General features: G+C 45.5%; 1 protein-coding gene across 2 annotated transcripts in view; it reads left to right on the forward strand.

Moving 5' to 3' along the window:
• The window catches only part of ABCC4 (ATP binding cassette subfamily C member 4), a 247332-nt gene that overhangs the window by 189920 nt on the left and 30141 nt on the right, over nt 1-27271 (forward strand). For both annotated transcript variants that reach the window (XM_045070905.1, XM_045070906.1), the window contains exons 22-27: nt 3734-3853; nt 5056-5166; nt 6110-6210; nt 7318-7509; nt 16262-16417; nt 26754-26843. In XM_045070905.1, the coding sequence (XP_044926840.1) occupies nt 3734-3853; nt 5056-5166; nt 6110-6210; nt 7318-7509; nt 16262-16417; nt 26754-26843 (770 nt within the window). The remainder of the gene's footprint in view (nt 1-3733; nt 3854-5055; nt 5167-6109; nt 6211-7317; nt 7510-16261; nt 16418-26753; nt 26844-27271) is intronic.

Here is a 27271-nt window from a genome sequence, read left to right on the forward strand (position 1 = left end):
AGCTTGATCTGGAGGTTTTGAGAACGTTAGCATGGACCCTGTAGGATATTTGGAAATAATGTGGACTATTCCCACACCCCCAACATTAAGGACATATATTCCTTCCTTCGCACACCCAGATGACCAAATGCTGGCGACCATTTGATTAGAACCATTTGTTGTCATCTATCTGGGTTGCGGGTTGTGCCATAAATAACAATTCTTTTGTTTTCTCTAAGAGGTAAGTGATAGTATTTCTTGTGGCCACTGCTGGATCCACCAGCAAAAAGGAGGCTAAAAGGTGGATACCTGATTGCTATGGCTACCGGGCATAAATCTGCTTCCCCCGCGGGCTTTGAAAGGACTGCTGACATTCACAGATGACTTTCAGATCGTGCTGCCTAGCTGCCTCTGAAACCTCAGGCCCAGAACTGAAACCAATTGAATGGTTCATTTGTAGCCGATCGTAATGGTTTCCCGTTTTTGCAAAAATGAGCCTGGTAGCCCTAGGCTACCTGCATAAAACCAGGACCCTGCTTATTGCGTCTTTCTAGCCAGCTCTCATCATTTGGCCATGCCTGAGTTAGGAAGCCGCATCCCAGTTCCATGTGTAAGGGTACTGTGATCGACCAGCAATGTCTGCTGTGGGCATCGCCAGGGAGGGCTAACCCTGTGTCCTAGGTTTCAGACCATAGCTGCCCGAGTCTGCTGCTGTTAGTTCTCATGCTGGATTTCCAGGGGCTTTGTTCAACCGAAGGTGCCTGGTAAGACCTACAATAAAGGGTAGGCTACCGGATATGCACTAAGTACGATTCTTGGGGTTTTCTAAACTTGAACTACAAAGTCTGGAGAAAAATGCATTTAGTTATATGTTGGCATCTTGATTTAACCTGATTATTGTCCCTCTGAGACCCTGTGGCAGTTGAAGAAGAGCAGCTTCAGGAATGAGAGCTGGGTCCGACCCCCACCTCTACCACTGGGGTTGGCCAATGTTCTTAATCCCTCTGCCTACTTTGTACTTTGTCCTCTGTCAAGGATATCATAGCACCTGCCCTCTGGGGCTCTCGTGAGGGTTGTTTGTGTTGATGGTTGTAAAGTGCTTTTTGGCCATGTGGAAAGGTGCTAGAACCTTGAACGTGAGGAAATTAAGAACAGCCAGCAGGCTTCACCCAACCTAGATGATAACCTACCGCCAGGCTGGAGGCCAGGTCCTCGAGGCAGCTCCCTGCCCTCTCCCTCCTGGGGAGGGTTTGCAGTCCTTGTAGGGTGTGTCCCAGAGAGTCCTCAGGGTCATGGGACACGCAGTCATCAGTTTCGTGAAAGGCCGGGTTGCATTTGTCTAACGCCACAGGTGTCGTAGAACTCTACTTCAGGATTGCCGGCTCAGTCGCTGTGGGGAGACAGGTGTTCTGTTGGGCAAGGGAATGTACCAGAGCCTTAGCACTCTCCCTCTGTGGAGCTGGTTAATTTTCATTGAAAACTCTCCAGTTCACTCAACCTGGCATCCCACTCTGTCCTAAGTGGGGTGTGAAAGAAACAGGATCGCTGTTCCTGGGTAGAGAACCCTGCTGTACCACTTGTAACTCTTGGTTCTAAGGTAAAGTTGGTGCTGTGGTCTTTGGGTTCCCTGGTGTTCAAGGCCGGGATGGCCCCTGATTTCTGAAGTCGACCCTGACCTGAAACCTTTCCAGAGAAAAATCAACCACAGCCTTGATCTCCTGATGAGGGAGGCCAGTGGGGATGGCCGGTGGAGAAGCATTTCGTTCAAGGACTCCGCCTGAGAGAAAGGCCACATCTCCCTCCTTCTCACAAATGTCTGTGCTAAAACTGTGTATGTCCCAGCATTTGTTCAGGAAATGAGGACATGGTTCTAGTGATTTCTCTGTGCTTTCTGGAGCTGGACTTTTGGTACTTTTCTTGGTAGGCCTGGAGCTCTCCTGAGCGCCCTATTTCCTCACTTTGTTCTGGGGATTTGCTAGGGAGTGCCAGAAAAGGCCTATTCGGAATTCCCAGCCTTTCTTACTTAAAACATGGACTTGGCCCCTTATGTTCATATGACTGTCTTAAAAGTACAGATTTAATGGAAGTTAAAATACTGGAAGGCCAAAGGTTCCTTGGTATAAGGAAGAGAGAGAGTGGTGTGGATCCTAGATCAGAAACCCACAACAGGATGGTCCAAACCACCGCTGAGTTCACTTAAGGCTCTTTTGCCTAAAGTAGATACAAGGGGAGATGTTAGCTCATGCCTTGGTTCAGAGAAGGTTTTTTTCCTTAAAACAGCATCCCAGGCAAGGGCCCTTATCTGTCACTATCCCAGTCAGCAAAGAGGTCCACAGCCCAGCATGTCCCATCTTCTCTAAACCGCACTGTCTCGCGGAGAACCTGCTCTTTCCTTGCTTGAGGAGCCTTGGTCACTGAGCTGTCAGAGGAGGTCCTGCGTCTGTACCCAGCACCCTCCCCCCACCCCCCGCCCATACCTGCAGTGCCACGTGCACAGAGGTGTTGACTGAGCTCACACAGAGACACCTCCGGATGCCAGGCTCAGCAGTCAGGCTCCAAAATAAGTTTGCGTTTTCCCCTCGGTTGTTTCTCCGCATCATTTCATAAAACCTCTGCAGCCTCCCATGAGATAAGTGATCTTTGATTGGCCTGGGATTTTACTAAGGCTCTCCTCTAGGATGTGCACAGGTAACGAAGTGGTAAGTGAGTGTTACCTGCCGATAAAGCACAAGGTGTTACTCGTCTCAGAGAGAGGCCCCAGGCTCGCAGCCCTGCCCCTGACAATAGCTAGTCAGGGCCTCATTCCTGGTGCCTACCAGCCTGCAGCCCACGTCTTCCCTGAGAGGCAGGGACCAGACCTGGTGTCCACATACAGTGCTCCTAGAGAGGGTGGCAGGGCAATGAACGACTGGTCGGATGACATCAGGGTTCAAACCCACATGAAATTATTCAGAAGAGAGTGGCCACTAAGGCCACGGTCAGGTTCTGAAAGAGTGATCAATGTTAGTGTCCCATGGCGACCTCTGAACACCAGGTGTCCATCAGGGCAGACGCCTCCAACCAAAGTCAAGACTCTTCATAGGTGCCATGGCCGCCCAGGCCCTGCGGACACAAGGGCAGTACAATACCCAGGTTCTCTGTTATTCCAGAAAGAGACTCTTGGCTCAGGAGCAGACACAGAGAGATACCCGGGAATGCAGGGAGAATGGCCGCCTGACCAGTCCCCACACACATCCCTCACCTGTCACAGTTTCAGGGATGTGCTGACTTATCCTGGCCCTTCGTTAATAGTCCAGTAGTGGACATGGGCGCACAGACAGGCGTTCATAATTCGGTGTGGTGAGTACTGTAGCAGAATTAAATGTAAGAACGTTGGTGACTCAAAAATTACTAGACAGAATTTCCCCCAGAGGGCTGTTAGGGAAGTGTTATGGGGAGGGGCCGGGTGTGAGGCAGACCTTGACAAATGAGTTAGCAAAGAAGGAATTCAGTTATTCAAATCTAGCAAGGACTTGAATTTGGTCAAAGATCGGTTCAAAGCGAAACTTGCTTTTCAGGTCTTTAATGCAGTGGTGTGACCAGGAGTTTGAGGGTTGACGTGTTTGTTCGTCTCCAGGAGCGTCACCGTCCAGTCTTCCCCAGGCAGCCGTCGTGGCAGAGCTCTGGGTTTGGGGGTTCAGGTAGCCACAGAGCACGGGAGGCAGCCGGTTTCGCCACATCCGGCCTCACCGACTGTCTGTCTCTGCTTCCCCAGCACGGAGTCCGGTGTTCTCCCACTTGTCGTCCTCTCTCCAGGGACTCTGGACCATCCGGGCGTATAAAGCTGAGGAGAGGTTTCAGGAACTGTTCGATGCTCACCAGGATTTGCATTCAGGTCTGTAAGTTACTGGAAATGGTTTCAGAGAATGGGATAGGCTCCCTCTCTTGTCCTTGGTGGTCAGTTCCTCTCTCTCAGTCTCCCCCTGGTCCAGACCCTCACCCTTCCTCAGCATGTCTTCGTCCCCTCCTCTAGGCCACGATTCCTCAGAATCTCCTGTGTGTGTCCCCATTCTGCTGGGACAACACCGCTTCCCCTCACCCCACCCCCCACCCTCTGAGGGCCTTGCATTGTCCTTCCACGCCCTGTGGCTTTCTGTCCTTTTAGGGCAGGGGTCAGTCAATTATTTTGTAAAGACCTGGATAGTAAATGTTTTCAACTTTTTGTACTTCATTGTCTATTATAGCTCTTCAACATCACTATTGTAACAGGAACATAGGCAAAGAAAGTCCTTAAGCAAATGGCTATGGCTGTGTTTAAATAAAACTTTATTTACAACAACAGGTTGTGGGCCATTCTTGGCCCATAGACTGTAGTTTGCCAGTTCTTATTTTCAGAGCCTGCGGGGTGACAGGATTTGCTGAGGAAATCAGTTTCCTGATGATCAGATTTGCTACCACTTGATATGTATTATTTTGCATCTGTGAGGTTTTTTGCTATTAAAAATTTCAGAGTTTCCTCTAAGTTTATAAAATCCTGGCCCATCTTTCCAATCTTTATTGTATTTTGAAGATAAGATGGCATTTTGAAGGCTGCAAGTAGTTACTTTTATTAAAGTGATCCCTGAGATACCAGATCCTAAGGAATAAACACAGTGTGCAGAGCCCTCTAGTAAGTATGGAAGGTGCTGGAAACAAAGTGGGAGCTGTGCTCTCTGCTACCAGAGAACCAGGAACAGTAAACCAGGTATGAGGACAAGCTTCACGCTGAGTTCTGGTGCTGTGACAAACGTACTGATGAGCCCATTTATCCATGTATTTTTTATTAATCCTGTTTCTGTTTATAATCTCTGGGTTGAGTTTTTCAATGCATTACTTCCCACAAAGCCACTGTACCAATTCCTGCTTGGACCGTATATCGTCTTATGTCAGAACTTAGCTTTCTGGAACCTTCTGGTTCCTCACGTGTGGAACTTTGCTGTCTGTGTTGTATAAAAATCTCCTGGAGCTCACCCTTGCAAAATGCTCTCCCTCATTCAGAGCAGTGAATCTGTTTTTTTCTCCTTCTTCCTTTCACTTATGATGCTTCTCCAAACCCAGAGGCATGGTTCTTGTTCCTGACAACGTCCCGATGGTTCGCCGTGCGTCTGGATGCCATCTGCGCCATCTTTGTCATTATTGTTGCCTTCGGGTCCTTGATTCTGGCAACGAGTGAGTACAGATGTGAAGAACTATTTGTGGTATGACTACAATTTATAGCTGCGTTTACAGTTATTAAATTAAATTCTTGCCACCTTGTCCAATGCCATTACTGTTTAGTTCTAATGAATCGCATAGAAGCCTTTGCTGTGTGTCGGGTCGGGTGTGATCCAGCAGCATGGTCCGTGCAGAGTGGTCATTTGGATCCCGATGAGGTCCTTCTGTCTTCAAACAGGTTGAGGACTGTGCCGGTGTAGTAGCTAATTTTCTGTACATTTCTGGTGTGGCGTCTGGTTGCTGTGAGGGGAGAACCAAGTTTTCTCTTAGGCATTTTGTCTACTTAGGGCTTTAAGTTTTCACGATAGGGTTATTCGGCTCTCTTGGTCACCCCTGCCTGGTACTCTAGGTTGAGAAAGATCCTAAGCAGGAAAGAACGCTCTCCTCCCTGCCAGGTGGGTACCCGAAGAGCAGGTGTTGGCGTGTGTGGCACACATTCACTATCCCTAACAATTCCACAGTAACAACGCTGACTCACAATACTTAATAATGGGACAGGGAGCGTAATGGCTTGGATTTAAACGCCTTGGCTCTTAGAACCCAGTGCCTTATTTTTAGTGATTTCCAACTGCGGTTGCATTGGCCGTAGAAAGTGAAATTTGGTACCAGGATTCTTGAAACCGTCATGCTGGGGGTCTCAATAATGCCGCTGTTTCTCACCGCTGGCATACAGTCAAGAGTGTGTCAATCCTGTTGGGATTAATAAGCTCATTTAATAGCCTTTCTTAATTAATTGTGACTTTTCTATTTTACTGTAGTCTCAGTCATCAGATAAAGTAGAACTGTTGCTATCATGATAGACAACGTACTTAAACATGACAGAGGAATCTTGTTGGTGAGTTGACAGAAGGACCTGTGCCGAACTAATTTTATTCCCGCTTTTTTTTTCCTCTTTCAGCTGTAGATGCTGGGCAGGTTGGCCTGGCGTTGTCCTACGCCCTCACCCTCATGGGGATGTTCCAGTGGTGCGTCCGGCAGAGCGCCGAAGTGGAGAATATGGTAATGTTTATCTGAACGTTCTGAGCCTTTTCAAGTCTCCCCGCCATTCAATGGCATAAAAGCGCTTCTTATGTAAAATATTAAAACTGTTATTTTTACATCGTAGCTAACCAAGTTTTTTAGATCCCTCTTGCATCTGTTTAAGGTTAACGTAAAATAAAATATATACATCTTTTTCTCAGTCTTCTGTGTGCTATGTCAGCAGGTTTTACATCCGCCGCAAACTGTCTTCAAATGTAATAAATGTCTCTCTCTCTGTGGGAGGGAGTTTCTGAAACCCTGGAGAGGATAGAAGCTAATGTCTTAGAGGCCTGTTTATTTTTGTTTCTTAATGGGTAATTCCTCATTCCTGATAAAAGAAGAATTCAGTGTTTTGAGGTTGTTTGTTTAATTAAATCTGTCTCCCCTTGCGCGCCCCCTCCCCCGCTTTAGCATTTATTCTTGTACGTGTTGTGCACCTGAATTTGCTGGCGTCCCTTTTTTTCTGGTAGAATAAGCTACTTCTTGGAGTGCGCTAGTCAAAGGTGTCAGGATGGTTGGTTAGGAGGCCTCAGTCAGTAAATAAATTATCTCCTCCTTGGGTATTAGCGCCTTCTCATCAAGAGAAAAACAATGAACAAGAAATCTTTCCCCTGTGCTCTTCTGAGAGAGGAGAAAGTGACTCATCATTAAAATGAGACTGCATGACTTAGCCAGTTCAGCCCCCAACACAGGTGGCTGTTCTGTGGCCAGATTCCGGATCGTTGGCCACAAGTATCCCTTTCTTTGATAAAATCCTTGTACTTTTTGTTCAGAAAAAACAAAATTAAAAAAAAAAAAGTGGAAAAATAAAATCTCCAGCATCCTCTAAGAATCTCTAATTCTGTAGTTCTTTTAGTTTTAAAGTAGTGCTGAAGGAAGTAGACCTCAGGGAAAGTGTTACGAGACGGTGCACAGGCTTGTAAGTCATCAAAGTTTCCTCATCAGACTCGTCCTCCTGTCCTTTGGGAATATCGAGACCTGAGATGTCCCTAGCCAGCTAGTGTAAAAGATCAACAGTTCATTTATAATCTCTGGACACTTGTGAGAGCTCTGTTCCTAAGCCATGTGGTGTCCTTTGTCTTTTAGATGATTTCAGTGGAAAGGGTGATGGAGTATACAGACCTTGAGAAAGAAGCCCCTTGGGAGTACCAGAACCGCCCTCCGCCCAACTGGCCCCAAGACGGCACGATCGTTTTTGACAACGTTAGCTTCTCCTACAGTTTAGATGGGCCTCTGGTTCTGAAGCACCTGACAGCACTCATTAAATCAAAGGAAAAGGTTTGTTTAAACCATCTTGCCTCTTTAAGATTTCCACAGAAGCTTTAACACCGCATCTGCTTGTTGGCTTCTTGGTGACCATGTCGGGGGGAGGGGAGGAGGGGGCACCTAGTGCCTCTGTGGCTATAATTTCGGTTGAGCGAGCCTATTGGGGAGTCCTGGAAATGAGCCATGGAATGGGGATACCAGACTGTTCTTGTATCGTGAGCTCCCTTATGGCGCTTGGTGGGCTGACCCCGGACACTAATTATTCATACCTGAGACCTGGTAGTCGACCCTCGCTCCTCATCACTAACCTTTTCAATCTCTATCTCCTACCTATCCTTACTTCTTAGGATTTCTCAAATCCCTCTCTTCCTCCGCCATGGCAGCCTCTATTACAGCCCCCCCGTCCCTGGCCCTTTCCGGAGACTTGCCCTTCCGTAACCCGTATTCCCCTGTCTCCCACCTGTGGACTGCTTCTTTCGGAAACACAGATCTGATCCTTACGGGGCCTCCTGATAGCTCCCAGGCTGGGCACACGGAGGGCGGAACCATAGTGAGGCCCCAGGTCCACTTGAGCTGGAGCTGCACGGCCGGCTTCAGCCACCAGAGAAGAGGTTAGAATCTGTGACCCAGTCAGGGCTTGAGCCAGAGCCCCCAGCGGGAGGCAGAAAAGGGCCCAAAGTTGGTGAAAGGAAACCCAAGGGAGCAGGGGCTGATTCACGCAGGAGAGGTTTGTGACCTGCACTTGCTGGTGTTTCTGTCCAGCAGCGGTGGGACCCGGGTCCCTCGACCCACACCAGGGCAGGCCCTTTGAAGAATCTGTGGAACCAGGATAGACGAGACTGGAGGAAGCTTTTTCCCCACCTACCTATCCAGCCTCAATTCCTTAAATTCTTTTTAAAATTTATTTCAGAGAGAGAGAGAGAGAGAGAGAGAGAGAGAGAGAACTAGCCGGGGCAGGGGGTGGACAGGCAGAGGGAGAGCCTGATGCGGGGCTCGAGCCCAGGACCCTGAGATCATGACTTGAGCCGAAGGCAGATGCTTACCTGACTGAGTCACCCAGGCGCCCTCCAGCCGTAATTCCTAGCATGCCAAACCCCCACACCCCCACATGGGTATTTCTTTTGTAGCTTCTCCAAAGCCTCCTGCTCTCCCTGTCCCCAGTCTGCGTACATTGTCCCTCCCCCTCAAGAGACCCTGCCCTTCTGTGGTCTGGCTAGTGAAAGCCGGCTCATTTCCAGTCAGCTCTGATGCATCTGCCTCTGTGAGACCCTTAATTCTCCCACAGCATCTTACATATTTTTAAACAACCACATCTACCGTACGCCTTTGTTTATGGCGGCATTACGAACGCCAAAAATGGAAGCAGCCCAAGCGGTTCATCAGTGTAGGAATGGATAAGCAGATGTAGTACATCCCTACCATGGAATATTATCCAGCCTTAGGAGGAGGCGACTGCCTTCTCGAGGACCCGTGGAAGGTCCTCGAGGACGTTACGCTCAATGAAATAAGCTTGAGGACAAAGCAGGACAAATACTGTCCAATCCCACTTACACGAGGTTCCTGACCTGCTCAGATCCAGTAGAGACCAACAGTAGGATGGCGATCGCCAGGGGCCGGGGGAGAGGTGAAGGCAGAGTTGGTATTTAACGGGCACCGAGTTTGAGTCTCGAAGGACGAGAAGCATCTTGGGGAGTGTTGGCACTACACCGTGAGTGTACTTAACACCACTGAACCACACCCCCGAGGTGTTGGGACACCTGGGTTGGGACATTTTTTGTTTCGTGCATTTTACCGCAATTAAAAAAAGAATTAAAAATGAAAATGAGAAAGTAAAAGGTAGCACTCGCAGCAAGCTTTGTGGTTTGGGCTCTGGATCTCACGGCACCCAGAGGCTGCTGCTTTTTGTCTTTGGTCCCCCAAAAGTGACGTGCTGGGCACGTGGTGGGTGCTGACGGTCTGCCAGCGGGGGTGGTGAGTGGGTAATACACGGGGGACACCAGCCCGTCACAAAAACATACATGCATTCCAGACAGCTCTCGGAAACAGCCCATTTCCCAGATGCATTAAATACTTAGAGACCTGCCGGCTCTTTCTCCCAGACCCATTTAGGGGACTGTGGCTGTAACGTAATGATGATACCCTTGTGATATGAAAGAATAAATGTTCAACTCACTACTCAAATGATACCCAGAGAGCAGCTTTAGTGCGTCGCGTGACAGATGCTAGCTGCTCATGATTTCCAGCCCCATGTGCAGACCCGGAGGGCAGTGAGGGCGGCCGGGTCCTGAGACAGTTCTCCGTAGCTGGTTTTGTCCCTCCGAGCGCACTCAGGGGTACTTGCTTCCTCGCAGACCGTGTGTCCATCAGGATGCCCATGCTAGACAGAATTCTGTTAATTTGCACGCATCTTAAATTTCCCTCGAAGCCATACATGGAATCACCCGAGAACTGTGGTACAATTTAGAAATGTAACAGGTGTGTACTTTTCCATCGTAAATGCTCCCCTCCCCCGAATTGTAGGATTATCTGAGATTATACAATGTCGGGGGCATTGAGTTTGGAGACAGTTATAACAATGGTATCGTTTGGTTTGTGTCTTGGGCCTATGGACAGTGTCCCCTTCTGCTTGGTTTAAGTAATTAGCGACTATATCCAGGCCGCGGAATCATGAAGTGACGTCACTGCCGGTTTTACCTCCTCTCCACCCAGCCCCAGTCCTGTTATTCGGGGACATCACCGTTCCCGTCCTCTTGTGTATTTGGCTGGGACAGACTATTGCAGGGTCGACAGAGTGGGAATGGGCCAATACAGGAGAGATGGGGCTTTATTCTCTTCCAGCATTTTCCTCTGCTGTCCAGATTCCTCGAAGTGATAGTAAACAGGAAAACGTAATAAGTACTAAGCAGGTTTCTAATTCATGGAAGAAATAACAAGTAAAAATAAAGAACCAAAATGAGGTAAACAGCACCCTAGGCTTCCTGGTTAGATTCTAACCACTGGCTGCATTTTTCATTTAGATGATTTTGTGGTTGATTTGATCATTTTAAAGAGTACTGGGCCATTTTAAAGCATTTTCCAGCTCTAGAGGTAGATTGATTTTGGTTTGTTATTTTTTTTCTTGCTCAGAGCTATTACTTGGATAATACATTTTTACAGATGTGTACCAGACCTTGCTATAATGTGCAAAAGTATTAGTTTCCTACATTTTCACCTCTTTTACATAATATCTTCTCAGAAACCCCTCACCTCCCTCCAGTCCGTCTCACTTCCCCTGCTGACTTTCTGATTCCTTGCGGCCCAGTCTGTGGTACCTGCGTCGCTTGGGAGTATCTTGGAAATGCTGACTCTCGGGCCACCGGGTCGTCTTGTCTCTGAGCCCCTGCCCTGCCAAAATGTCTTCTCTCCCACAATGACTGTAACTCGTGGTTTCCAAGAAGTGTCCTTTGACAATTTGAAGTTGGGCTCATGAATTCTCCCAACCCCTGTAACTGATCATGATGCTCTAGAAAGGTCTCTGTCCCCACCTTATAGATTTATTTACTTTTATATTCTGCCAGTTGTGGATTTCCATTATAATTTCATTCTCTATGACTCTAAGTTTATGCATCGATTTGTCTTTTGGTGGAGTCTGTCCGCAACAAAGACAGCATTCCTCCTGCTCTACGGCCTTTCCCCAGTACCACCGTACAGGGTCCATCAGTATTGTATCAGGCTTGGCCCTGCTTGGGCCTGGAGTCACTGACCACCAAGTGTAGCAATATGTCTGAGACCCTTTTACCACCTGCTGGGATGGAAAATTCATCTCATGGCACAAGCCAGGGCCGCCATAGGTCTGTGTGGCCTGTTTCCCAGGCACCCTGTACCTTCTCAGTCTGGCTGTAGGTGCCCGCCGACCACGGGTATCCTTTTCGCTGAGAAATGTCAAGCCTTCTGTCCCATCCTCCACAGTAGACGCCTTGAATGTCAGGTGGTAGGGTCAGGAGAAGCCAGTTGCTTGATCCCAGCCACACCTGTCCTGTCCCCACAGGGATGTAATGAGCTGCCAGGCCATCCAGGTATAAGGGGGCCACCGGTGGAATGGGCAAGCGTTGAGCAGACCTGGTTTTGTGTCCCATTCTGCCCCTTCCTGGCTCTGTTCTTCCAGGCAGGCTAATTAGTCTTATTAAGCCTCCCTCTGATCTTCTGCAAAATGAAAGTGGTAGGTCATCTAGGGTTGTACACTTCCAACAGGAGGAGACCCTCCCAGCTCCAAGGCTGTTGCCAGACAGATGTTCAGACAACCGTAGCTGTAATTGCCTTGGGGCACGATCTGGCCATAACCACTTCCAGTGCAGAAGCTGTCGTCTGCCGTTTGCATTAGTTTCTATGATGATAGGATCCATTGGCCATGTCTGTCTTCCCTGGCCCCCTATCCTAGACCCCAATAGTGTGGCAACAGGTTTTCCATAAATTAGTCTGTCCTGACTTCAACCACCTCAGTTCCATACAGGATGCCACATAATATAATAAAAAGTGTGCAAAGGTGAATCCGGACAGAGCCTGTGATCTAGGAGAACAAGGAAAGTCGTATAAAATTGGCTATTAGATAAGCTAGAAGGTGGCCACCTTTTATCAAAGTTTAGAAAAAGGTGACCTGCCTCCGTGGCATGGGAGAAGGCTACATGTGGGGGCAGGAAGAGTATTTGCAAGGACTTAGGCATTTGAGATGGACTTGGTGACACATGGGCAGGATCTCAGCAGGTGGAAATGCATGGAAAGAGCCTTCGGGGTGCTGGGACCAGCATCAGCAAAGGCACGATGCTGTCCCCCTGCAAATGAAGGATCGAGCCCCAGGTGACGTGGCACAGCGCTTGCGCATGTAACTCTTGCCACTTCCTAGGAATCCCGAGAGAGCTGACTCCCAGCAATTTAAGAATGCAGAGTCAGTTGGGGTGCTTTCCTAGAAGGGACTTCCTGGGTGGGCACAGAGCTGTTCTGCAGAAACATGGGCCAAGAAGTGAGTGCATGTGGACCATGGTGGGAAGAGGCAGGAGATAGGAAGCCAGTAGCTACTGTGTACTCCTACCAAGATATAATGGGGAAAGTGAGTCCACATGTTGGAATCAAACTGATGTCAATTAAAACAAAGTTATAGGGGTGCCTGGGTGGCACCCAAACGTCCCCCTTTTGATTCTGGCTCAGAGGGGTCAGGATCCTCAGGGTCCTGAGATCGAGGCTCCGTGCTGGGCATAGAGCCTGCTTAGGATTCTCTCTCTCTCTCTCTGCCCCTCCCCCACTGCTCACGTCCGCACTCACTCACACTATCTCTAAAAATAAATAAAAATAAAGCGCTGTTATAACCCCCAAGCTTGTGAACATGCAGAGAAGCAGGTGGGAGTCAAAACTGCTATCCTATTTCTAGAGGGTAGCTTGGCATTACTTTTTGAAAATGTTTATACCTGTTTTTCAGCAATTCCACATCTAAGAATTTATCTTTTTTTTTTTAAAAAAGATTTTATTTATTTATTTGACAGACAGAGATCACAGGTAAGCAGAGAGGCAGGCAGAGAGAGAGGAAAGGAAGCAGGCTCCCTCCTGGGCAGAGAGCCCAATGTGGGGCTCGATCCCAGGACCCTGAGATCATGACCTGAGCTGAAGGCAGAGGATTTAACCCACTGAGCCACCCAGGCGCCCCTAAGAATTTATCTTAAGGAAGTAATTAGAGTTGTTTGTGAAGATTTAGCTTCAAGGATATTTAACACAGTTATTTATAATAGCAAGATATTGGACACAGCTGAAATAGCCACAAATAGGGGGTCTGTTAAATAAATGATCACATAAAATCTAATATTATGTGGCTATTAAAATATTCTGTTGAAATATTAAGTGCAAACAGTTTACTACAGTTGGTTCATATTAATCTCGTTTTGTTTAAGTCTGTGAGCTTGTATCTTTAAGCACACACACACATAGGTCCAGAAAGAAAATCTGTCATCTGTAGAATGGTTTTAAATCAAAGTGGTGGGGTTATGACTAATAGCCATTGACTTTTTACCTTCATTTGCACTGATTATAATTAAGAAGAGTTGGTTTTGTGTTTTCAGATGCCGTGTAGCCTTGTGTTCTGGTGATAGACTGAGTCAGGAAAGCTTGCAGAGGTAGAATCTTTAGGGGTTGGTGCCATCCTGGGCGCGGAGGAAGCTGGAAGTAGGGTGAACATGTTGAGCCCACGAGCCTAGAAATTATGGGATTAAGATGGGAGAGTTAGAAAAAGCAACTGTTTTGTTGAAATGGAAATTGGCTCTTAATCATGTTGAGTGTGATCTATAGAGATCCAGATAGAAATGTCTCAACGTACAACACACCAATACAAATTTTTAAATTGAGGGGGAAAAAAAAAGACATCTCTCTCTCTCTCTCTTTTTTTTCCAGAAACCCTCAGCCTCTTTGGGAAAATGTATAGGGTTAATTGTAAATCAGCATAAATGAGAGTATCTTGAAGTATCTGTTTGGTTTTGTGTGTGTAAACTTACTGATAGTGGCGATATTCTCCATGGGAAGTTGGTAAAGCCCACTGGTGCAGTGCAAATGACACGGGCTACCGTTTGGATGACTGAACAGGAGAGAGGGCTAGCTAGAACCCGGTTTTCTTTGAATTGCCTTTTGGTGTTTATTCTCAGTTGAGCTTGGAGATCACAGTCCTGTGGTTGAGGGCAGCCCTCTGTGCCCCCTGCCGTATCGCAGCAGACCCATCTTTACGAAAAGTCTGCAAACGTTCTAGTTTGCACAGATGGGTTGGTTTTAGTTGGAGTGAGGAAAGCCTGGGAACATCCACACATTCTCAGAGACACAATTTGTGCCTGTGTTGTGATATGGCTTGATACACATTTGAGAAGAACCTTACCTCAATGTACATTGAGAAACCCAGGAGATATATACATGTGTGTGTGTATGTGTGTGACGTGTGTACCTTTGGACCTACTCATGGGCAGAAAATGACCCATCTGTGAAATGATGATAAACAGATGATAAAATTAGCCAAAGCCACTTCCCTTACATTTATCCCCGTAAAGGTAGGGTCTTTTTTGAAAGGTCATCAGTAGTTACACATGTGAAACTTTAAAGCTTTGAAAGTATTCCACTGAGATGATATGCAAAGTTCCCAGCATAGAATCAGTGCTCAGAAAGTTCTTCTCTGTTGAAAGCTGTGAGTTTTCAAAATGTACTGAATTTACAAATGCTCCAAAGCATGTCTTAAAGCCGTCATTGATTCCAGATAGCTAGTTGGGATGACACCATCTCTTGGGAAGCTCCCACCAGGGAATTTGTAGCTAGGTGTTGGGCAAGCTCATTGCTGTTTAAAAAAAAAAAAGGTCAGTTTCTGCATACAGGTTTAAATGCTCACAACTAAAAACCAATTTTATATAATACAGTTTCGTTCCTGACCGGCATTTTACCTGCTTTATATTGGCGCTTTGATCTTGTCACCGCATTTAATTTCTCTCTGCTTCGGTTCTAATAACCAGACTGATACTGGACACGGTTCTAATAACCAGACTGATACTGGACACGTATCTTTCCCAAGGGGGTAATTGTGAGTATTAATTACTTTGCAAAATGCCTTTTGAACTGCTCAGATGAAAGGCCCCCTATAAAAAGCAAATGTTATTTGTATTGTTGTTGTTGATGATGACGATGAACTCATTAGGGGTATTTCAGCTACCGGCTACTGTTTTTTAGAACCCTGAGACTTAGATTTTAAAATTTTAAGGTGTTTCCTTCCAAGACAGAATGTAATAGCCAGAAATGTGTTGGTTGTTCTCCCGAAGAATAATTCCTCTTAGGTGGTAGAATTCTGAGAAAATGATTACTTGTTTATGTATAGCGCTTTTCACTTATTGATATCTGTATAAAATTCTCCAAGAAATTCTCAGGGTTCAAAATACACAGACACTGGGAATAATGCTGATTTTAAAACCGATTTACTAGCTGCTGAGGAAATTGTTGGTTTTTTACTGTTGGTAGGCTGATGGTATTTTTTTTTTTTTAAAGATTTTATTTATTTATTTGACAGAGAGAAATCACAAGTAGGCAGAGAGGCAGGCAGAGAGAGGAGGAAGCAGGCTCCCTGCTGAGCAGAGAGCCCGATGCGGGACTCGATCTCAGGACCCTGAGATCATGACCTGAGCCAAAGGCAGCAGCTTAACCACTGAGCCACCCAGGCGCCCAGGCTGATGGTATTTTTAAAAGATTTTATTTATTTACTTGACAGAGATCACAAGTAGGTAGGGAGGCAGGCAGAGAGAGAGGGGGAGGCAGGCTCCTTGCTGAGCAGAGAGCCTGATGTGGGTCTCGATCTTAGGACCCCAGGACCATGACCGGAGGCTGAAGGCAGAGGCCCTAACCCACTGAGCTACCCAGGTGCCCCTGATGGTATTATTTTTAACTTTTCTTTACACGAAATGGATCTCACCCAAGGACAGTGCCTGCCTCTTCCCGCCCCCGGCCCCCAGACACAAGGGACATTTTTGGTTTCCACAATTTGGGGGGTGCTTCTGGTATCTGGTAGGCCAAGAGCAGGAATGGAGTTAAACATTTTGCAAGGTACAGGACGGCTCTCTACGATGACGAATTATCTAGCCCAGAATGTCAACAGTGCCAAAGTTGAGACCCTCTTTCTTACCAAATTCAATATAGAACTTCCTTAATCCATATTCAACAACTCTAGTGTCTCCTAGGTATGTGGCATATTGTTACGCTTAATCCTTCCTGGATCTCTTTACAGGTCGGCATTGTGGGAAGAACAGGAGCTGGAAAAAGTTCCCTCATCTCGGCCCTTTTTAGATTGTCAGAACCGGAAGGTAAAATTTGGATTGATAAGATCTTGACAACTGAAATTGGACTTCACGATTTAAGGAAGAAAATGTCCATCATACCTCAGGTATACAAGTCAGGGCATTTCTCGTGCCTTTTTTGTAAGGGAACTTAAGTTTAATTGCTTCTAATTTTACTGCCTTTTTTAAAGAAAAAATGAAGCGTTAATCCTTTTGCCCCAATAGGGTATATTTTTAACAGCAAGTATTTTTATCTGATACTGGGTTGTGTGTGTATGAGTGTGTGTGTGAGTGTGTGTGTGTGTGTGTGTGTGTGAGGTTTAATAACTTACCAGAGAAATTTCTGGACTCAAGACTTCCCCAGGTACCACAGTTTTATCCACTGATAAACACCTAATTCTGAAAAGGAAACCACAAATGATTTGTTTAGCCCCTGAGAGGCCACTATAGGGAAACATGAGTTTTAAGTGTTTTAGTGATACAATTTTGCTGTAGGAGATAAAGCTGACTTTTCAAAGGTAATTGTTTCCATGGAGGGCGAGACGTGAAACCGCTGGCTTGGGGCACTACTGTGTGTGGAGATGCTTTGGGGAGACTTCGAATTGGCTACTAGTAAATGAACTGTGACCAGGAGGCAGTAGAGAATATTGAGAAGAACACAGGATAAGGAGGGCCGTCTCTCTGCACCTCAGGTTTCTTTCCCTCATGAGGCAGCTCCTAGCACCATCGCCCAGAGCCATTGTGAAGCCTGGCTTCGTGTGTGTGGAGTGCTTCTGACCTGATTCTGTTTTCTTATTCTGCTTATTTATTTACTTACTTATTTGAGAGAGAGAGAGAGAGAGAGGGAGAATGAAAGAGAGCATGAGAGGGGCAAGGTCAGAGAGAGAAGCAGACTCCCTGCTGAGCAGGGAGCCTGATGTGAGACTCGATCCCACGACTCTGGGATCATGACCTGAACCAGAGGCAGTTGCTTAATGGACTGAGCCACGCAGGCACCCTCTTATTCTGCTTCTTAATAGAATTGTGACTTTCAGGAAACCTTCCAGAGATTGAATTACACACAGTCCAAGCTCCTGTCACTCCTTGTGGTTGGCCCATTCAGTTTCAATAAAAATGCAGAAATTATGTATTGAGCAAATGCTGTCCTCCAAGTATATAGCTAAGGGCAGCGTAGGCCCCATGCCCAGTGGCCTGAGGCCTGCAGCCCTGGGGTCTGGTCTTTGTTCTGCCCTCTGCCTTGGCAGTTAACACATACTCAACTCCAGACTTAGCTGATTTTTGTTTTGTTTTTGTTTTAATTTAGGGCTTTGTTATACTCTACAATCATCAGCCTATCAAAAGAAGCTGAGAAATACTCTCTCTCTCTCATACACACACACACACACACACACACACACTTGAGAAACACAGGGAATGAGACAAAGCCATGCAGATGTGCTTCTTGGCATGTGGATATAAAGAGCTCGTGCGTGCCTGTTTATTAGAAAGCATATAGAATACAGCACCCAGAACGGAGGAGAATGTGGACTTTCATCCTAAGATTGAGTAAAGCTGTTGATGCCTACCACGGGCCTCTGAAATAATTGGAATTATTATTCTAAGTAACTTCACAATCAAAATCAAGATACTCCTTTCAGAACCACAATGAGATGCCTCCTCACCCCCCGTTACTACTCTCAATAAAACGGACAAGACTAGGGCATCTGGCTGGTTCAGGCAGTAGAGCATGTGACTCTTAATCTCAGAGTTGTGAGTTTGAATCCCATGTTGGGTATAGAGAATACTTTAGAAGACAGAACAGAGGCACCTGGGTGACTTAGTCATTGGGCATCTGCCTTTGGCTTGGGTTACCATCCTGGGGTCCTGGGGTCGAGCCCCACATTGGGCTCCCCGCTCGGTGGGGAGCCTGGTTCTCCCTTTCTCACTCCCCCTGCTTGTGTTCCCTGTCTCACTGTATCTCTTTCTCTCTCTCTCCGTGTCAAATAAATAAATAAATAAATCTTAAAAGAAAAGAAAACAACACAACAGAAAACACCAAGTGTTGGCAAGGTTGTGGAAAAATTTGAACCCTTTTTTATTGCTTGTGGGAGTGTAAAATGCAGCCCCTGAGGAAACCAAAATGGAGTTTTCTCAGAAAATGAAAAATAATAAAGTCACATATGAACGATCATATGGAATTATCATATCCCGTTAGCAGTTCCACTTCTGGATATACACCCAAAATAATCCAAAGCAGAAATTCTAAGAGATACTTGTACACCCATGTTCATAGTAGTAGTCTTCTCAAGATCCAAAGTGTGGAAGCAGTCTGCATGTCCTTAGGTAGGTGAATGGATGAACAAAGTGTGGTGTGTTCACACAGTGAACTGTTACTGTTCAGCCTTCAAAGGGAGGGAAATTGTGACATGAGCTACAGCAGAGATGAACCTCGCGGACATTATGTTTCATGAAATAAACCCATCACGAAAGGACAAATACCATATGATTCTGCTTATATGAGCTACCTAAGGAGTCCGTTTGGTGGAGACAGGAAGTAGAGTGGTGTCTGCCAGGGGCTGGAGGGAGGGATGGAGAGTTAGTGTTCAATGGGTACAGAGTTTCAGTTTGGAATAATAAAAAGAGGCCTGGAGATGGCTGGTAGGGATAGCTATGCAACAATGCAAATATATTTAAATATTCCTGAACTGGTCACTTAAAAATGATTAAGGTGGTAAATTTAGTATTATATGTATTTTACCACAATTTAAAAAAAATCTTTCCTAGCTCTCCCATCCTGATGCTTCTGTGTTTTTCTTTTTCTTCTTTTTTAATTGAAGATTGACATACAGTAATTGTATGAGATACGGGTGTACCTCCCAGTGATTCCGTATTTATATACATAATGAAATGTTCAGCACAGGACAGGCAGTTCACCTTTTAATCCCCTTCACTTATTTTGTCCATTCTAAAAAAATTTTTATTTTTAATTTTTAAAAGGTTTTTACTTATTTTGCCAGAAAGAAGGAGAGAGAGGCAGGCAGAGGGAGAAGCAGGCTTCCCACTGAGCAAGGAGCCTGATGTGGGACTCGATCCCAGGACCCTGGGACCATGACCTGAGCCGAAGGCAGGTGCCCAACCGACTGAGCCACCTAGGCATTCCTAAAAAAAATTTTTTTTAAACCTCTCCCTTTTCAGGAAAAATGGAAAGACATTTTCAGCACATTCAGTCCCTGTATTTAACAATTCCCTCTGGCTAGTAAATTCATGACTTCGTGATTGCAGTAGAAAATATATGAGTTGAAATTCCCAAGTTTTATATTTTGGTTGTACCCATCTCTGAAATGGGCCAAATGAGATTAGTTAGCAGAAGCGAAGGGTGTGTCCGTGAAGTACTTTCATGTCCTTGGATGAAAGGATCGAGGAACATGTCCCACATTATTTTTAATGCTTCTTAATAAGAAATGGTTGTATGCTTGTGTACATAAAAGGACTGTATAAATAAAGAAATAACGTTAGATGATTCTTGGCTCTGCCACTAATGTTTTGGAAGCACATCTGAGCAAAGACTAAATACACCTTGACATCACCAGGTTTTGGTTTTCTTCCATGACTTCCCACCCTACTTCTGAGCTTGCTTGAGGTGTGCACACATCCAGAGACTGTGCTTACAAAACAGTACTAAGCTTTGTATCCATGTAGATAGTGATCGCCAACCATTGTAAACACAGAATCTTTCTCTTCTCACTTGCTGTCTCTAAGGTGCGATGTTGGTTGATGAAAGCAAGTCTAGAGAGACTGTGCAAAATGTGTAAAGGGTCCCAGGAAATCTTGCAGGAGGGAGCCTGGGATAGAATCTTCAAGGGTCAACACGACCCACGTTTTTATTCCGAGTGACCTTGATGACGTCACTTGGCCGCCAGGCTCCACTGTCCTTGTCCTTAAATCAGGTCTAGTAATTACTGCCTCACTGATGTGTCCTGATGATGTAACGGGATGAGAAAATGTGTGTGGCCCCATGCTCTGCTCTCAGGAATGCTTCGTAAGTAGTGACTAGTATCAATTAAGGGTCAGGGCACTAGCCTTTCCAGTATTACTGTTACTTAAGTAAAAGCAGGAACAGATGCTTTTCAATTTCTATTTATGTTTTTGTGGTCCTTGGTGATTTCCTTTACATCTCTTGCTTATCACATAAACCAACTTGTTTCTAGAAATTTAAACGGTGGAACAAAACAAGTGAGCCCAATGTGAATTTTAGGGTAACATGGAACAGAAAACCTGTCCCAACATTTTTCTCACTAGGAACAAGAGAAGTATCACTTGTTTTCTTTAGTCTTCTGGCTCCTCGCCCACCTGCCTTCTTTCCTGACCACTGCTCTGTGCCCCAAGAATACTGTGCAGCCCCCCCATGAAGACCCTGTTTTCTCCACTCTCCCCACATGCCTGGCTATTTCCTACCTCCCCTGGAGGCTGTCGCTCTCATTTCTGTCGCTCTGGTGCTGGTTGTCATCCCGGACAAATGTCACACGTATTCCTAGTACGTGACATTTGCGGAATCCTTCACGTGTTTTAGCTTCTCTCCTTCCTGTCCCCCAACTTCCTCCTCACGGTTCTGTGGTTCCCCCTATTGTTGGACCCATTTACAAATGGAGGCACCGGGAGTTGAACCCACGTAACAGCAAGCGGCTGAACCAGGGTTCATGTTTACTTTAGGGGGAGTCCCCCCTCTGCATCCCGGGCAGCTGCCCACTGTGCTGGGGGCCAGAGCCCCAGGGACCTACGTCCACAGCAGCACTGCTGTCTCACGGTCCTGTGCGCACACGTGTGCACACACACGTGCCGAAACACGTATTCCCCCCCACACTGTCACTCCTAGTGCTCCGCACTCTAGTTTCTGTTATGTCCATTCTGTGCTCTTCCGTATAAAAGACAGAATGATGGTCATGAAGCACAAAACGGCTTTCATGACCCATGGGCCGCACCAGCAGTTTGAGAAAGCACGTTCCCTCACGGTCCCCTGTCTGGCCGGGCTCCTGTGACGTATGAGTCCCAGGCCTGGAGCCTCCCGGGTGGCCCCAGTTCTCACAGCAGTCCCGCTGGCTTCTCCCTGCTTTCCAGGAAGGAAAAGAAAGCTGGTGGGCCTGGTTAATGACATACCCTGAGTCCAATAGATACGGAACAGTAGAATCAGAGCTCAGGGCTGTCTGACTTAAATACATATAGTTTTTTGTTTTTCTTTTTTGAACTGGACGACCTCCGATATCTCTCCCATTGTTTTCTACCCCACTCCAAAAGGATTCCCAGAAACCACGATGAAGGAGAGTCAATAGAGAGCAAAGTCAAAAGATACGTCCGGTGCAGTTTTTCCCATTTGGATGGTTGTGGTTTTGAAAGGCTGAAACACTTGTGACTTTGGCTGAAGATTTGAAGCACACTCAGCACTGAAAGAAAATCGATTTAGGAAAAGGGGTTAATTCATTTATAGGTCATGGGTGAGCCTCAGGAGTAGGTACTCGAAATCATACCTTGTTAGACCTGAGAGCCCGTCCTCTGTACGGTGTCTGACTGCGGAGGTGGGAAGGTCTGGTGGTCTTGGCCCTTAAAGTTATTTGTCTACAGCATAGCAGACAGCTTGCACCCTTCTGTCCCCCCCAAATCAATAGGAAGCAGCGTCCTTGTGTCTCAACACCCTGATTTAGGGAACCAGCGAAATTTGGAGCAGTCTCTGCAAAGAAGAATGGAGGGGTTTTGTTTTTGTTTCCAGGGTTTTTTGTTTGTTTGTTTGTGTTCCCACTTTCGCTGAGACAGGTCTGCGTCATTCCCTAGCTCCAGGCTTGCGTGAACCTGGCTGCAGCCGTGAGCTTCCAAGGCGGTCCCACTCTGCCAGGCTCATCCTGGTCGCCCTTGACTGCGCGGTGAGAGATCAGACCTGGGAGAGAGGCGATCGCAGGCAGGACCGACGTCAGAACAAGCAGCAGGGGAGTGGCGACACGTGGCGGGAGGGTCAGGGGCCAATCCTGTAGGGAACGTTCAGAAACGAAACCTCTGTTCTGATGAATGTACTCCGCCACTCGTATAATTGCAAGGGTGAGCAAAAAACATAAAAAATAAAAAAAATAAAGATGAAACACTTTCTGAACTTCCAAACAGGAACAGGTCGCCGAAACAGACGCTTCCATTTGTGCTCACGACCTGAAATAGTTAAACACGTTCCCCACAGAGATGAGCAAGACAAGATTGTATTTAGGGACGAGCTTGCTTATCTGCAAGGATCTGGAAAAATGGATTTCAAAACTTTTGGATGGATCCTCTACATCTAAGGCCCCTTCCTTTCCTTTTGGCACCAAGAAAATGTTTTCAGTTGAAAAGTGATGCCATGCAAATTCATTATTTATGATTGCACCCCAAGGGCTGGCACAGATCAACAGCTATCCTCTTTATCATGATTAAACAGATTCATTTTTTACATTTAATAGACTTTTTGAGAATCAAAGCAAAAGCGAGGTATTTTTTAAACCATCCACTCTGCTTCTTCGGTATTTCCATTCCTTGGGTTATCTTCCGTAGGTGGAAAAGGTTCACCAGAGCTGTCTCTTTAAGACTTCTTTATTCTTACCTGGTTTTCTTTCCTCTCTCTCTCTCCCTCTCTTTTTTTTTTCCCTTGTTGGGAACAAAACTCTGCAAGAGAAGAGGTAGGTATGCTGTTACTAGTAAAGAAATACAACTGGATTGTAGCCTAATGCAGTCAGCCTTTTGTTTCTGACACTGAAGTCTTCATTAAAGCCCAGGGAACTGCTTCCCAGAGCTCCTGACCTTTTTGTGTCCAGAGAGGACTTTACAGGACTTAACTTCTTTTTCCTTTGTTGGCAAACAATGTTCTTTTCTTCTGAATATGGATGATGATCGGTTCATTTAGAGGCTACAGGATTAAAAGAAAAAAAAAAAAAAAAAGGAAAGCAAGATTTAAAGCTCCTTCAGGTGACTCTCATTCTCGGAACAGGGATACGCGCTGCCCTTCGTAAAGGTCCTCCAGTTAGAGATGAAAATGTCGCTGGTAGGACGTTGGGGACCAGCAGCCAGTCCGGAAGATTTTAGTCGCGGGCCGCTTCCTAGTTGGGGCCTGACATGACGAGGGTGCAGTAAAGTGTTGTGCATTATCTGCCGGGTTTGTAACCACTTGTACCTTTTGTTTGTTTGGTTTTTTGGTTTTTTTTTTTTTTTTTTTTTTTTTTTTTTTTTTTTTGTCTTTGACCAGGGTCATTTTAAGCTTTGGAGGGTTAGTGGGTAGGGTTTCTTTTTAGGATAACGGCCGGTCTGTCTTTCAGTAGCGTATACAAAAGGCCCGGTCGGACTGTGGTTCTGTCTTACAGTTGTGTTGAGGGATTATCAATTTACTTCACTAAATGCGTTGACTCAGAAGGGCCGTTTTTGGGTCACATGGCCAATAGGAACTTGTGTTATGTTGGTAACAAAGGAGAACATTACCGAATATGGCACAGAGGATTAAAAAAAAAAGTCAACTTTAAGCTGATGAAAAACAGATTGGAAGCTCAGGTTCTATTTAAAAGATGACACAGAACAAGACTATTTGTTTACCTAACTCAGCCATGCCAGCCACCTCTTATTAAATGAGGTTTAATTGTGTACCTTCGGAAAAAAAATATACTTGGGCTAATATATTTAGTCTGTATTCTGTGTTTACATGAAGGGTGTGTGTCCAGCCGTAAATCTCGACACTGAAATGTTCTGCCTGTAAACATTTTTACAACATTTATTTATAAGATTCATTTATTAACTTCATTGCTTGGAGGTGGGTACTTTAAATAATAGTATCTATCAGAAATGATAATTAATTTGACCCTTATCTGCTTCTGCAGTATGTGTCTCCCGTGAGCACTTTTATTACCTTTTGAAGATAATATAGTGGTTTCTTATTTGGCAAGTGGATGAAAGTAGAATGAATAGAAACCAAAATGAACACCATGCATAAAACACATTGGCATATTAAAACAGACATTGTTAACAAATTGCCTGCTGGTTTAAAAAAAATACGGCTTCAATCAGTTAATGTTCTAATAAATCATTCCCTTTATTCAAGTTTTGACTGAAATTGTACTCATTTTGAAATACATATTTGGCATGTCATGACAAAGAAAAATAATTCGAATCCACTAAACTCTTTTCTTCTGATGACTGCTAAGTAAACATGAGTAATCGTCTACCATATCCCTTCAGACTGACAGTAGAGTTTTAAGTGGCAGTAGGAAAGGGTTAAATTGAACTTTTTTCTTTTTCTGGTTGCGGTGACTCGCTGACGTGAGCACAACCTCCATACGGCCTGCAGGTACCCGAAGGGTCTGTTTCAAGCTCAGCATAAAGCAGCTGCAGCTTTCTGCAAAGAATCCCACTAGCTCCCCAGTCTTTGGAGAGAGTCATCCCTTTCCAGACCTTTTCCTAAAGAGAAAAAGGTGAGGGAGGTGATGAGAGAGACCCTTCCTGGTGGTGAGCGAGGTGATCGCATTTTAAAGGTGTGCTCCCATGCCCGTTCTCTAAAACCATCAAAACCATGACTTTCAAAGCTGGGAATCCCGGGCCCTTCTAGCATTTAACAAAGGAAGGAAATTCTGTCTTTTAAACACAAGGCCGTTTTTTTGTAGATTAGCTTTGGTAACGCCTCTGCAGAGTGTACTTTGGAAACCAGGCGGACCCTTTATCATACACCTCTTACTGGACACGAGTTTGCTTTATGAGAGCCCCTGAAGGCAGACGTATTTGGGTCCTGTACATCCGGACAGGCTTGTGGTTAGTAGAAGCCAAGAGACCTCCTCCTCCTCCTTTGGTGTTGAAGCTGATTCCTTAATCTGTTCTCTTTCAGCCTCTTTACCTCCCCAAATCCCAGTCCTCAGAGTTTGGGCCCCAGAGCAGATCCTGGCCATGGTTTAGAGCCTTGGCGGAAGGAGGATGGGTAACAGCCCTCCTCCCTTTGGGAACCTTCCGGGAATCAGATGGAGGAGGAGAAAGGCCTAGCTTGTTGAACTCTTGTTGGAATTGATCATTACGAAGAGTAAGACAAAACAGAATCTGAAGAACTTCTCAAGTAGAGCAAAGACTTTCAAATACCGAAGACCATGATTGTTATCTCCCTGATGGAGAACTCATACCATTGCTTAGATGGTGGTTTAGTCTTTGGTCCTAAACTTGGTAATTTTAAGGAAGACTTTGACCTGGCGTCTTGGGGTCTTTCAGTTCAGGAATCATTTTGAAACATCATATGACCAGTTATTTTTCATTGCTCTTGGGGTATATGGGACACTTAGTCAACTTTGTAAAAACAAAGTGTCCTTTTTAAAATGTCTTTTAATATTTGGATTTTGCCTTGAGGCAGGCATGTTTCGGTCAGGCGAGATTTGAGGCAGGTGGGAATTCCCTTGAGCCGTTCTCGGATGCCTATGGAAGAGTCCCTTCGCCTCCCGTTCCCACATCTGTGCATCTCATTGTTCTGCCCCCTTCCCTGAAAATACGCAGTTGGGCTCTTCCCTGCTGCCCATATTCTTTTGGCCTGGGTTATCAGAGTCTTCCAGAAGAAAACGTATGTGGCCTACATACACTTGCATGAACGGGGTTCTCTCCTGAAACCCAGAAGGAGGCATATATTGCAAGAGTGACTTAATTGTGGCTCCTCCTCATGCACATGAATAGGAAAGAGCTATGTAAATTAAAATAATTTCCTTAGTACACACGCCACAATGGGTTTCAGGTTATCCTGCCCTTGCAGTTGTAATGATGAGGTTCTGTGAGGCGTGTAATCCCGATGCACAGACAAGATAATGTGGGGATCAGCTGGTCCAAAAGCAGAGGCATCTCTTGACGCACAGAGGCGCCGCTGGGCCCATTTGTCTGCATTCTTTTAGGACAAGAGAACAGGGTGTCCTGTTCCTGCGTGGGGAGAGATTCCCCATCCCAGAAGACAGCTCCACCTGTGGAGGGAACATCTTGGCTTCTTCATCAGTGCATGTGGGAGCATATTGCCCAGTTTTGCTTGGAGTCACAACCTTCAACAGAACATACTCTTACTATGTTCTGGAGTCGCACCAGGAGTGACGATAAACTTACCAAGTGCTCTTGATGTAACATTCCTGAAATAATCCTATCCGTGTATTTCTTGTGTAAGCAGATACTGTCAGGAAGGCGTTTTTAAAAACCAGATCGTCCTTTCTCTTCAGTTTCTTCTTAAAACGACACATTTCAGCAGTTTCTTTTGTTAGCGTTCAGGGGTCTGGAAGATATTTTGGGTCCCACTTCGTATAATAGAAAATTAATAGAGATACTGATTTGTCTGAACAGACATTTGCAACTGTATTATTAATGATTATGGTGAATTTTGGTTTTATATTTTAATTCTGGAATGTCGCATTGAAATAAAATGACAGGAGCCTATAATAATATCCACTCTTCTGGGGTATTTAGGAACCTGTTTTATTCACTGGAACAATGAGGAAGAATCTGGATCCCTTTAATGAGCATACGGATGAGGAACTATGGAATGCCTTAACAGAGGTAATTTATAAAATGGAATTATTAAACTTGTTACCATCGGTTTGTATGTCTGTACCTGTAGAACATTGTGAGTAATTAATGGGAACGGATTGGTTTGACTCACTTTGTTCACCCTCCTGGAGAGCGTTGATGACTTGGATACACTTAGAATGTGTGTCCTGATGATGATGAAAACCAAAAGTAAAATGTCTCCTGTTTTCATTGTAATTTTCTTCCTGGAACCCAAAGCCACTGGATATATTATCTTACTTGTCTTTAGCAAAGCACTCAACTGGACATTGTATTTATGGGTCCAAGTTTCACTGACCAGTTAACCTGCAACATTCATTTTATTTCTCTGTTCTTGTGGAACGTCCACTAAATGAAGACGGTGAGAGTTTTTCATTATTGATGGGAAAAGTAAATGAGATCATACTAATAAAATGCTT

This window comes from Mustela putorius, unplaced genomic scaffold (genome assembly GCF_011764305.1).
Source record: "Mustela putorius furo isolate JIRA1106 unplaced genomic scaffold, ASM1176430v1.1 tig00003974_pilon_pilon_pilon, whole genome shotgun sequence".
Lineage (NCBI taxonomy): Eukaryota > Metazoa > Chordata > Mammalia > Carnivora > Mustelidae > Mustela > Mustela putorius.